At 36.9% G+C, this 13,783-nt stretch overlaps 1 protein-coding gene across 1 annotated transcript in view; it reads left to right on the top strand.

The window, feature by feature from the left end:
* Window positions 1–13,783, top strand: part of CMTM4 (CKLF like MARVEL transmembrane domain containing 4) — a 42,429-nt gene extending 28,646 nt beyond the window's left edge. The window contains exons 3-4 of the mRNA XM_065640759.1: window positions 3,419–3,517; window positions 4,478–13,783. Of these exons, the coding sequence (XP_065496831.1) occupies window positions 3,419–3,517; window positions 4,478–4,651 (273 nt within the window). The 3' untranslated portion in view covers window positions 4,652–13,783. The remainder of the gene's footprint in view (window positions 1–3,418; window positions 3,518–4,477) is intronic.

Below are 13,783 nucleotides of genomic sequence, written 5' to 3'. Positions count from 1 at the left end.
GCCAGTGATGACGACAAAGTTTCTAACATCTTTGGTTTCCTGGAAAAAGTATGACAAAGGCACCAGCAGTCTAATTTCAGCAGTATTTCAGACTTCTTACAAGAAGCCTTCTAGTCAATATGTAGCATGGAGACAGGTGATAATGTCTGTCGTGTTGTGGACAGGTTTCACTGTCCTGCTTGTACTATTCTCCTTTGGCAAGATAATCGAGGTAGCAGATTCAAAAAGACAGAGGTCAGCAAGATTAACTAATAAGCACATCTGACTCCATAAATCATAGAGCATTATGTGCCATCCATTTAAAGTATGGCACTAAGGAAGTACAGAATGTGTGTCTGAAAAAACATAATCTGGATTATAAGAAGTGAAAAGGTAGAATATTAAAGACATTTTTGGCTGTTTGTTCTGATGGTTGCCTCCCTTACAGTTAAATTTATTTCATGTTGAATATGACTTTGCTCTTAACTTTGCAGCTGTTGATTTTGTTATATTATTAATTTTGTTGTGATTTTCTATGTTAAACTTTCAAAACAGCTACTGTTTTTTGATTGTTGGAACACTGGAGTCTTCATGTACACAGCTCAATCTTTTCAATATTCAAAGCAGTTTAGGTTCTTTGATTCATACTGTGAGAAATCTCCTCCTCCTTTCAAATAACTTCTGTGGCTCTTCTCTGTGCCTTGTCCAATTTTTCAACTTACTTTTAAAAATGTGGCTACCGGAACAGGATGCAGCATTCCAGTATCCCTTGCAAAGGTAAGATTACCACCTTACACCTACTGTGTCCATATGTCCAAAGGAATGTATGATTGCTTTTTCTCCTCCCTTTCTTTTTTGTCATGGCATCACATTTTGGGATGCTTACCTACTGCAATTACTATGTTCTTCAGAGTTATTTCTTCTAGGATTTTATTTCCATTCTGTAGGTCATTCCTATAGGTGGCAAATTTACTCTGGTAATAAAATACACAACTTGACCTTGGGTTGAACTAAATTTTTAATTTTTTTTCTTTAAATTATTCAAGCATATAGCTGCCAAATGTACTCTGGTAGTGAAATATACAGCTTGACCTTGGGTTGAACTAAACTTTTAAATTTTTTTACTTAAATTATTCAAGAACATAGCTGCCCTCTCCTCAGTATTTAGTTTCAGCATTCTTGGTGACATACGTGAGTTTACTGTAGAGAATTGAGGAAAATGTTGAACACCATTGAGTATGGTATCTGTTGTCATATGTAGTGAGATTTCCCCTGTAGTGAGGAAAAGTTTGTGCAGATGAGAACCACAGCCCTTGTTGCAACCCCAGAAGCACAGTTAAAACCGCTAAACTCAAAGTTGGAGAGGAGGATACTTGGAGAAATTGTGAAATGCCATGCATTTTCTAGTATCTCTATTTCTTTATCTCAGCAAAGTAAAAAGTTATAAGATTAAAACTGCAATAACTATTTCATGACATTCCGATTTCGTTTGATGCCGTAAGTACCAGTAAGATTGAACAGAGATGAAAAAGTGTATCTCTGATGATGCACTAGCAGGTGGAAAGATGGTAGGAGTTTCTGAAACCCACAGTTTGCTTTTGTTTCCTCAGTATTTGGTAAGACAGTTGGGCTGATGAAATGTGAACATGTGGGTGGAGATAGCAATGAGCAATGGAAACCTCACAGATTTCTTAGCAAACTCCGTTTAGATGAGAATTGGGCCACAGTGATATGTCATACAGTTTATCCCCAGGTATGCTTAATTTTGACAACCAGCTGTCGCTGAGTCAGTACTCCCAAAACACAGGTAGTTTTCCCTGTGAATAACAGAACTCCAGAAACTTTCAGTTTTTACAATTGCTTTCTAAAGCATTCTCCAATCATGGCTAGAAAAACAGATGTTTTGGGGGTGGCTGGATGACAATGGTCTTTTCAAAGTCTTTCTGCTGTGTAGCTGGAACAGAGTCATGAGATTCATACCTGGGGAATAAGTTTACAGTAATGTCTTCAGTTTTCTAAGCCTAAATTCCTACAGCACTTTACAAGATGAACTTGACAACAAAAAAAAGTGTAGTAAGTGGAGGAGCAGGAACAGGCAGTGAGCTTGTGAAGGAAGAGGGTCAAGTACAACAAATTCGTCCTTGTATTCTAATTAAAGAGTGGTGTTGGGATTCTTTTTTTTTATGGTGGCAGTTGGCATGTTCAGTATGCTCGCTCTTTTTTCTTTTATTTCCTCCCCTCTTCTTTAACTCAGAACTGTAAATCACACACTGAACTTGTATACAGGTTTTCTTCTACCCCTTTTGGCTATGACAGTATTTGCCTCTCACTGATTTCATGTTCCTTCAGGATATTTGTGCTGAACTGCCATTCCCTGATTCTTCCTCACCTCTCCTTGCTCCCTGACTTTAGTTGTTCGTTCATTTATCGTGATAGTCTGTTATTTCCTGCATCTCCGTAGGGTACATACAGTGCAGTATACATATGGATCGAATGTTTTTAAAAAATTGTAAAAGATGCCACAAATAACATACTGAACAGCTAGTCCCTAATGAATCTTGCACTTTATTTCTTCTCTAGAAGTCCAAACTCTCTTTTTTTTTTTTTTTTTCCCCCCCTTGAGTCTGGTCAGGTGTTTTTTTTATTGACATAATTGTGCCAATAGCTGACATTCAGAATTCTTACTTATCTTCCACTGATATGTTAATGACCCTGCTTTATTTAAGGCATGGCAGCATAGTTGTCTGAAGGCTGAGTGACATATGTGGCATATGTATAACTGAATTGCATGTTACCTGTCATTTTTCTGTGCTTGGAGCTAAGCAGGAATTTTCCCTAAACTTAGGTGCTCCTGGGGTGTTGCTGTGCGTGAGTTCTAAAATGCCTGCTTGAAACATCAATTTTATTTATTTACAGACTTATTGCATCAATCCATGTGTTCTCACAATACAGGCAGCTGGTACTCATAGAAATAGCATAGGACGTGCAGTTTTCTGCAATAAAGGCCTCAAAGAACTTGTAGGACTGCTATCTGGGCAGCGCGTGGAGCACTGTTGTGATGTGAAAGAGAACAAGAGGTTCCTGAAGTGCTAAAGCTGGATATTCAGGTTACTTTGGTGTCAGTTGAGGTAGAGCTTTTCTCATTGTTTATGCTGACAGTACGTTTCTCATAAACCCAGCAGAAACTGAGGTAATACATCCAGAACCCGCGCTGGTGCTTTGTGTACATGCTGTTTGACTTCAGTCCACAGACTAATGCGCACACGTGCTACATTTCCTGTGTAATAATCTTTGCCTTCTTTTGGATAAGTGATAAACTGCATAGAATGTGGGAATGTGTTACTAGAGTTCTTGTTCGACACTTCTTCTATTTCATCACTTCTAATAAAAGCAAGCAAAGAATCATTGTTTAGTAATGCTAATGAATTTATTTTTTTAGGATCTGGTCAACACTGGACTCAGCACTTTCTTCTTTTTCATTGCCTCTGTAGTACTTGCTGCTTTAAACCATAAAACTGGAGCAGAAATTGCTGCTGTGGTAAGAATTTGAACTTCTTTGTATATGACACTTACTCTTAGTTTTAATAGAAGATAACTTTTCCCTCATGTTCAATGAATATTCCTGTTGCCTTTGCCATCTCAATTTACTTGTAATTTTATGGCTGGCTATAAGCTAATTTTCATTTTAAAGTATTGGCATCCTTTGGGTTGTTTGTCCTAAGGCTTGAGGCAAGAACAAACAAAAATGACTTGCAGAGAACACTTTCAGGAGTTGAACTTGCCTTGCTTCTTTCTCTATAGCTAGTTTAGATGATAATGCTCTGTATTGCAAGTCTATGGAAAAGACAGAGCCAGAAATTCACAAGAAATTACAGCTGCTTACACATAGTTCGCTGAATTATTCTTGCTCTCTACGGATAATTTTTGTTCTGTGGAGTGAGTGTAGTAGTACTTCAGGATTTTCAATCTAGAACAGCTAAGAAAATGAATTTTATGCTTGAGCTGGCAACCTCTTTTTTTTTTTTCCTTTTTTTTTTTTTTTTTTTTCCTCCTCCCCCCAAACCTGGACGTTGAAAATCACAGAACAGTTGTGCAGAAGCATATAGGAAGAACTGCAGATTAGCTCCTTCTCCAGGCTGATGTCTGGACTGGTCATCTGTTCTCTTGTCATTCATTTACTACCATGTGTACCCTGAGGAATGAACTGTTGGATGAAGAGCTGTATTCTTCTTTACAAGAGGTTCTTGCATTGAAGTTGCATTACAGGATTTAATTGTCATGATTGTAGACAGAGAACTTTGTTTTCTGGGATCATTTATCTTAGTCACTTTTGCAGATTCTGTAGTTCATTGAAGAAGAAAAACATCATTTTTACACACCATGATGATTTGTCAGTGCAAATGAAGTAGAAAACTAAGTTTCTGAGGTATTTGTTGTGAAACTACTATTGTTCTTGTTTTCAAAAATTGTCTTTGACAATTCTTTCTACTTCTTGTAGATATTTGGTTTCTTGGCAATGGCAGTGTACGCTGTGAACACGTATTTAGCTATTAAAAAGTGGCGAATGAACAGCAGACAACAAAGTAGTCGGCAGACCAGTGATTACATACGTGCTCGGACAGAATCCAGAGAAGTAGATCATCGCCCTGAGATTCAGCGTCTGGATGCATGAAAGCAACATTCACATGGGACTGCAAAGGGAAAAGAAGTGCTTGACTCCCTCACAGAATAAAGAGTTTTTTCTTTTTTTAAGGAAGAAAACGAAGATCAGATGGTTGCAAAGAATGCCCGGCGCTGCATTGTGCAGAGGTGCATTGAGTCAGAAGCTGTTGTAGTGAAGGCAGAAAACGTTGGTCATTCAAAAGCAAGATCAGTTTAAGACGTCCACATGTATATATACATATATTATATACTTTATATAATATAGTGTATATATGTGTTTTGAAGTATGTTATTGTTTTGAATTAACTGCATGGTACTTTCCTTCCGTCTCTCAAGTGCAAGCTCTGAATATACCTGTTCTGCCAGTGTTTCTTTGTCATAAACACTAAGACCAGCACTACATTGCTTGGTTAATATAAGAAATAAATCAACCAAAAGTAAATTTAATACATGCGAAAAGAAAGTGAGGGGCAAATAGCAATAACTTTAGCCACGTATCGTGTCCAAGAAACTCTCTGTATCTGTCCTTATGCAGCCTTGGCAGCGCAGCTCAATTCTTACCTGTAATATCTCCTGCAGTTTCACTGTTGGTGCACTTACATAGCTGAAATGGACAATCATTTCACATTTTTGGTTGGTGGTGTTATGACGTTGAGATAGTTACCCTGTGGGTTACTCTGAAATGGCCATATTCAGTTCATGCATGGCGTTGGCCAGGTCCGAACTTGTGTAAAACTAGCATGCTTACTGAATGGTCACTGTAATGCATCAAGTGCAAGTATGTGGTTTCTGAGAATGTTGGGATACATTCTGTTTTTCATTCTGAAATGAGAAATCATTGGGAGGTAGGATGGAGAAAAGGAGGTTGAAGGGGCATGATAGAGAAGGAAGGGGTTGTGATCTGATGGATTTCCATTCTAGTCATGCCTTTTTTCTTTCTCCTGATGTGGGTGATGGTGTGGATTTTTTGTTTTGTTGGGGTTTTTTGTTTGTGTGTTGTGGGTGTTTTTTTTTAAAGTTTTGTTTTGTTTTAAGGTTCAACCTTTCTGAGAAGCCTTGAGTAAGCAAGAACTAGCAAAAAATTATGTGTTTATAAAGTGTTTCTAAGGTTGCAATATTGTGATTCACGTACGATAAATATTTTCTGTCTTGGAGGATTGTTCGTTTTTTCTAAAATTAAATCTGTTGGTAGTAGGTAATAGTGATTTTTTTAAAAATTTTTTTTATATTTTTATTTTTTAATTGGGTGTTTCTGCATATTTTTCCCCTAATATTTATTTGAAAAATTAGTTTAGATAATTGGAGGATAATATGATTGTATTGATTTGTTTAGAAATAGTTTTACCTAAGTGAAGTTTTCTTATTTTAATTGTACTTCCACTGAAGAGGATATTTTCTCTACTCAAAACTTGAATTCTGCAGTAATCAGTTAGACCATGTCATAATGTTAGTAGGAAGATGTCCCTTGATTTTTTGTTTTTTTGATTGGTGATTCATATATGTAATCCGTTATTTGGCATATGCGTGCCTGCATGTTATGTCAAGAAAATGTCTGGGGCAGAAGATCTCTAGAGCTGAATTTCTTCCAGGTGTAAGCTGATGAAATCTTTGAAATTAGCCGAACTGTATGCCACATATGCCTGAATCTATTTCATGTTTGAATTGAACACTTCTTGCATTATGTCCTTATGTAGTTGTACTCCTAAGTGGGTGAATGCAGTTAATTGGAGTCTTAGGAACAAACAGCAATATGTTGCAATAGGTCACATAAATATGAAAACCAGGTTATACCAAAGAGAAGATCAATAGAAGTACCTGGGCTTTTTAATACCAGAGAGAAGTGGGGTAGTGACAGATGTGAACTGGACACTGCAATGTTTGAATCAAGCAGCAGAGAACTATTTTCATCTGTGAAAAAACAGTGACAAAACTGATGTCTTTCCGTTTTCAGTTTACTGATGTCTACAGTGCGTTTCACCTTAGTGGCTAAGACAGAGATTAAAATTCAGCAAGAGTTATTAATGAGGTTAAAGAAAGCTTGCATTTTCTTAAAGAATAATGGTTTACCAGTTACTCTAGTAACATTTTATTGTGTTTCATTGAAAGTTAATGCCAAAGGGAACACCAGTTAAAAAAAAAAAAATCGAACTGTATAAGCCAACCTCTATTGATGGGTTTAGAACGTAGATGTTTTATTGGAGTGGTGTCTCACCAGGATCACTGTCCATTTCATGAAAAGTACATGACAGTTCCATGGTCAGCATGGAAGTTTATTATTGCCAGTAGAGTTGTTACAGCCCTGCTGTTTTGCAGCACTCTGCCTAGTATTGGCAAAGTTTGCAAGGAGAGTTTGTACATATTGTCAGTTATTTTAATAACCTTTTTAAAAGTAGCACAAGGATATCTAGACTGGAATTGTAAACTGGCACTAAAGCAGTTTGTATAAAGATTGTAAAAACAAAACAAAACAAAAACCAAACACCACCAAACAAAAAACAAACAAAAAACCCAACCAACCAAACAAAAAAACCCAACTAAAAATACCCTCAAAACCAGAATACCACAACCAAACAAAAAACCCCAAACAAACAAGCACACACCCCCCAACCAAACAAAACAAAATACCCCCACCTCAAAAAAACCAAACTCTTTACTCAAGTGCAGAATATTGCCCTCCAGAAGACCTGTCCTTTTAGAGCGGAACCCTCGTTGGAAATGAAGGAACAGAAGTTAGGTGATGCATAGCAAAGGCTTTTCATTAGGATTCATTTTTCATTTTCTTTTCTCCTGTTCTCCCTATGCTGATTCTGTTTTTTCAGAGGTGTGGGAGGGCTTGTGCATCTGTAAATTTATGAATTTGGTATCTTTCAAATCCTTATACCTCTACTTTGCTAGAGAAAGGGTAACTTCAGTAAGCTTTTTCTGGAGTGAGATAATGAAAAGCTTTTGTTATCTTTTAGCTGGAATCACAAACGCAGAATGATACAGTTGTACTTCTCATACAGTGTAATACTTCATCATGTAGTATAATATACCTGAATGACCCTGAGTGCTTTTACACGTGAAGTAAGTTTTCTTGAGCTGAGAACAGTATGCCATTATGTATTACTTACATCATGACTTGAGCTTAGCACAGCTTTCAGGGTAGAACTCAGTATTAATTTAAAAAATACTATCTGATACACTTTGTAAACCAGAAAAAAGAAATGTGAATTTGTAATTTCTTTAGTTTGGGACCCAAGATGATATTAGTATTGTACAGTATATCCTTTCTAAAAATGTAAGTGAAGCATTTAGTGCTCCAGGGACATTATTTACTATTTTTATTATATAGAAGGGAAATAAAGTAGCTGTGAGAGACAGCTAAATTTGAAACATTAACATCATATGATATATACACAGTTGATTTCCCCACCCCCCTGACTTAATTTTATACAGTGTATTGAAGAGGTGGTAATATTTTAAGACTGTTATCCAAACTGCAGTCATCATAAAAAAGCTCTGAGGGAAGAAAATAGGATAAAATTTTAACTTTTTCGAAACTTGCTCAGAAAAGTGACACTAAATTGCTCGTAGTTGCTGAGCATACAAGGATAATTTCCCTTAGTCCTTAAGAGTGCTGTTTAGCTCCATAAAGGGACTCAAAGCTCACCGTAAATAAAAACTAAATTAAAGCTAAACAGTTGAACCTTTTAGGAATGACATGCTCAAAACTGTAATGGTTCTGGTTAGTTCTCTTTTGTCAAACTAAGCCCTCAGGTATGTGGTCCAGGTGTTTTTGTATGTAGAAGGGACAGTACATTTGCACAGATATCAAAAGATTAATTAAAGCCTAAGGTATGATTGGAGCAACAGCATAACAACTGTTGTATAGCATTGGAAGAATGTTTTCCTTTTAATGCTGTGCATGCTCAGTTTTGTCAGCCTTGGCTGAAGTTTATCTAAGTTCCTGTAATGATCTGCAAACTGCCCACAATAGAAGTTTCTAAAACCATAACTGAGAATCGATTTGACAGTTTCATTGCTTCTTAGTAAAGTTGATTCCTTCTTACTCTCCACTTGTTCCTTTCATCTTGTATATTCATGCCTCATCTGGCTTACATTTTAATATTTAATTTTTTTAAGCCTTCTTCATTGACCTATATACTGTCTGCTTCAATGTAAGAAAGATAAGAATACTGTGTCCAGCGTCCTTTTGCTTAAGTATGGTGCTCATCTCTTTTATGAGAGCTGATGATGTTTGGGCTGGATGTGCTGGGGGAAATGTTATTCTTTCCCCCAGGGCTTTGGAAGCTGATGGGTGTACTGCATGTGTTCGTGAGCTTTCTGGTAGGAGCCACATGCTTAGCAGTTGAGAGGGTTAGAAGTTCATCTACCTCTGCCTTTTTTGAGAGACTAGAGATTTGATGCCCATATTTCAGTCTGTGCTATTCATCATGGACTTTGTATTCAGAAGCGTGGCATCAGCAATGAGCTCTGCCTTGGAAGCTGCTTCTCATCTTTTACTTAAAAGATCTCTCACATGTGAATTTAAATAAAATCAGTAACGTGGGGAGCTTCTTTATAGGCTTTGTCACATGTGTTCCACTGTGCATCTGCTGATACGATCTATAATTGTTTTATGTGATTGTATTGTTGATTCTAGAAGGAAGAGGGGAGAACTGGGGAAAGTTTCCAGTCTTCCTTCCCTAAGATCACTTTGTACCATGTGATGATTGCCCCTTCCTAGCACAGCAGACTTACTGGTTCTTAAAGTGCTGCAAAACACAGTGGGAGAATTGATCTGCTACAAGCTGCATGTGGACTGTTACGAGTGAATTAACCACTAGTTTTCCATGAACTTTAACGTCCCTAAACAAATGTGGTATTTATCACCTTTGCTATTTTGGGGATGTGCAGGCTCAGCAAATGCTTATCTAACACGTGGTTTTATTAATGCAACCCTTCTCTCCCCCCTCCTTAGTCCTTGTCTGTATATCTCTTATTTTCATGTCTCATGACAACTTTGTAAATGTTCCCAGTTGTTCGCTTTTGTGAAAAACAAACAAACCCCCCAAGCCCCCTCCCCAACCAAGGAGGAAAAGGAAACCAAAACCAAACCACCGCAAACCAACCCAACAATCCCAAGTAAGAAAGAATAATGTTTTTAGGGTGTAATTTTAAAGGCCCCAAACTTAATAGCAATTCAAATAGTGTAGAAAATAATACCCTCTCTTCCGCTCAGATGAAATACTGAACAGCTTGATACTGAAAATTGGTGCATAAATAACAGGTCTTAATTCTGAAATCTCTGGAGCCAAACATCTTCAGCAGGTATTTAGGGTAAATAAAAAGGTGGCGTAATCCTGATCACGAATTTGTGATGTGTCGAAGGGTGCGAAGGAGAGAGGAGCCCGAACGTGACACTTAACAATCCAGTACTTTCAGAATGATACATGAACAGGAATAACCTGCAGCTGCAGAAGGAAAGATTGCTTCTGTGCCTCACAGCGAAGGAGAGACCCCTGGAATGAGCAGTAAGCACAGGTGTAGGATTGTTCCTCTGTCCTGACCCCACGCCCGTGCGTGCTGGGTGGTGTGGTGAGGAGATTCTACCCTGATGGTGTTTATGGTGCCTCTTAAAACCTGCTGTATGTTGACAAATCCGTGTGATTATCAAGAGAACGGCTGCTCAGCTGAAATGCAGTAGTTGGTTTGGAGACCTGCAGGATGTAGGTGTTTGCATCAGAAGGGCTCTGTGGATTTAGCAGGAAGCCTTCTCAGTCCCACCGAAAAGAACAGAGATGTCATGTAGCGTTTCTGTAAATTGGGTACTTAGTTCTTGTTGTTTACAGCATAAAATAATGGATTGTTTGGAGGGCCAACAAAGCTCAAAAAGGCTGTGCAGCTAGAGATGTGTATGTGAATTTTAATGGCAACAAAAGTAATAATATAAAATGAAGCTGAAATAGGTACATGAAACAGTGAAATGTTTGAAAATAGTTTGTAGAAATTATGCCATACTCCTCACTTTATTTTAACAGAGGGAGATGGTTAAAATGCATTTATGCAAATATTCAGGAAATCTCTGAATACCACTTCAGAGTTTTTCCTGGTATGTTGTTAGCCACTTGGCCACCTGGATACATGTGTTTAACAGAGTCAGAGCAGTGCTGTCCAACCTGAAAGGGTTCCTTCGTTGTTTTGGTCTTATTTTTACATTGTCTTTTAAAAATCTCTTTATAATTTAACCATTTGTATTCTAAAAATATTCTTTAAAAAAATCTGCTTACACTGTGATTTTTGATAGCCTTTAATTTAGAGTATACAGTACAATGTAATTTTCTTTTGGGATATGCAGCTTTCAGAAGTGTTCTTGTGCCCCAAAATGTTGACTATTTATAATGAAGATATGATTAGATGAAGTTGCCTATCCAGAATCCCAGTGCAACTCTTTTAAGTGTGCTGGATGGATGAGTTAGTGAAATTGCCTTTTAATCTCTATGGGTTAATAATTTTTTTTTTAATAACTAGCCACAGGTATTCCTTTTTAAATTATACTTGGCAAACAGAAGATATTTAATTTTATATTCAATATACATAGTTACCTTGATGGACATATTTATAACAGAGCTTCGTGTTTACTATGAAGGTTTTATTTGTATACCGTGGACTTAATAGGTAACATTTAAAAAAGCCAGTTAGCATATATGGAAGTATATGGAAACTATCTTCATTAATTCAGAATGAGGACATAGGAGCATTTTAAAAAGCAATAGCCAGATCACATTAATGGAGTATCTGGGGTTTTTCTTATTTTTTGATTGGGGCTGGTCCCTGCAGCTATTTTAATAACATCTGAATGTGAGTAACAGAATGAAATATGACCATCTGCCTGTTCTGACTGTCACAGACTATTGTTTAGAATATGGGAAATTTCAGGGTATTGTATTTGTTTTGCTTTGGACAAATGTCTCAATAGACATATTTAATTAAAACCTTTATGTGTTTGAAAGAAAATACCCTCTCTTAACTAGGCTGATTTATCACTTTTGGTAATCTTTTAATCCCAGAAGCATTATTGTCTAAATATTTTTAGTAATGTTAGATTTATCCTGATATCTACAGGTTACAGTGGTTCTGGCTAGCACCCTTTTATTACAACAATTGCTACCTTCATTTTTCTACTGTTTATACTTTAGTCTTGAATGTTTACCAGTTTCTACTTGTTGGATATTGTGGAGGGAGAGCGTATCTTAGCACTACAGTTCATCCAGCTTTAATTCATACATCACAGTTCTGGAATAAGAAAATATTTTGATTTATATATTGTGGCCAATTTATTGCATTTTCAAATGATTTCTATACTTAAGTCACAGCATTTATGACATAATATAACAAATGGCTAATCATTATATCTGTCTAGACTTACTCTCTTGTGTGTTAGTGTCATTTTGAAACTATTTGTATATGTTGAAGTTTGTAAGGGTTCAGGAACCCACAATAAAATAGTAAAGTATGTATTTATTTCTCAATATAATGCTCAATTTTGATTTGAAAGTTGACACTTTGTATGTCTTTTCACAGAATTGTAAGCAAATACTGAAAAACTGCTTCACCTAGGGTGCCTTCCATGTGTGGTATAAACACTTGTCATTCACAAAAATAGAGATGTAAATTTAGTAAACCAGTAAACACTATTTTTGTAATATGAGTCACTAACGCATCTCTGGTTTCATTGTGCTTTGTTTCCAGTAATACCAGTTTTATGGCTACTATAGTCATTGCTTTCCTGTTGTGCACTAAACAGTAAATCTGATTTCATGGCGAATCAGAAGATTGTCTCACTTTTGCTCTGCCGTCAGCTGCTACCTGAAAGATGGAGATAAAGCCCATTGATGTCAGCTGGAAGATACTCCAGATTTCTTTCCTGGAGACTTGTGTCAAGAGATGCTCAGTGTGGGATGTCTGCATCCTCAGTGCTGATTCTGCATCCTCTAGAAAAAAACCAGTGGGCATAATCTAAGCATTCTGATTCTAGTTCATAATTTATGATGTCTGAGGAAGGAGCATCCAGGCCTGACTGAAAGACTGTCCCTCGGGGATATAGGTCCAATACTGACATTTGTAATTGTGAACAGCTCTGAAGTATTAGTCGAAACAGCGGGTTAGAATTCCATCTCGGGCTGAGCAAAGGGGATGCAATTTTCCTTTTATCATATGAGCACAAGTCTGCTGTGTAATACCCTTCGTATTTTGCTTTTGAAGTAAGAAAAAAATGTAACGTTTTGCCAAGGAAAATCTTACAAGTGTACTCTATGTGTGAATGCAGAACCTGACTCTGTTGTCCTTACTCAGGCAAAATCCCTATTGATTTAGGGGACTGCAGATCAGGTACTCGTTTATCACCAAATCCTGATCAAGGATTTGGAGAACATCACAAACTAGCAAATGTGCACATAGAGACAATTCACAGCCTTGAAGCAATTTCACATTATTTTGGTAAGTGTTGCTGAAGTTCCCCAACTGCACACATGGCCAGCTAATAAAGCAGGTGCGTTCTATGGCGGTACCTGCCAGCTGTGAGCACTGTCCCCTCCATATCGACAGCTGCAACTCACATGTGTACGTGTAGCATCTTCCAGCTCTGTGTGTGAAATTTGTGCTCTTAATGCTTGACCAATTTCAAAAGCAAAGTAACTCTACAAGAAAATGTAACCTCCAACTTGTTTTTACACCAGTAATGATTTTTCAATATGTTGTGTGCTTCGTTTCTGTTGGTTTTTATGCTAAACAAAAACTGCAAGCTGAAGAATTGTAATGTCTTGCAATACAGAAAGCAGTCTTGTTTCTTAAATCCATACTGTTATAGCATAATTTAAATTATGTATTTATCAGTTTTAAATGTCATTTTGCTTCTCCCATCTTTTGTATATGGGCACAATATTTTTTGTAATTGTTTTTTATTTAGTTGTCTTTCTGTCTTTTTTTTCTTTCTCATATTTGAAGACTTGAGCTCTACAGATTTTCATGGTACTCTTCTGATCATGTCTTCATAGTGGTAAAAGTCTGTATTTTTGTATGTAGGGAAAATGGTAGTTTTCTAACACTTATCTTGATCAATATAGTATCGAATCATTTGTGAAGGACTTCCTGTTTAATA

The sequence above is a fragment of the Caloenas nicobarica genome, chromosome 9 (genome assembly GCF_036013445.1).
Source record: "Caloenas nicobarica isolate bCalNic1 chromosome 9, bCalNic1.hap1, whole genome shotgun sequence".
In the NCBI taxonomy this organism is placed as follows: domain Eukaryota; kingdom Metazoa; phylum Chordata; class Aves; order Columbiformes; family Columbidae; genus Caloenas; species Caloenas nicobarica.
This window is presented reverse-complemented; position numbering and strand designations above follow the sequence as displayed.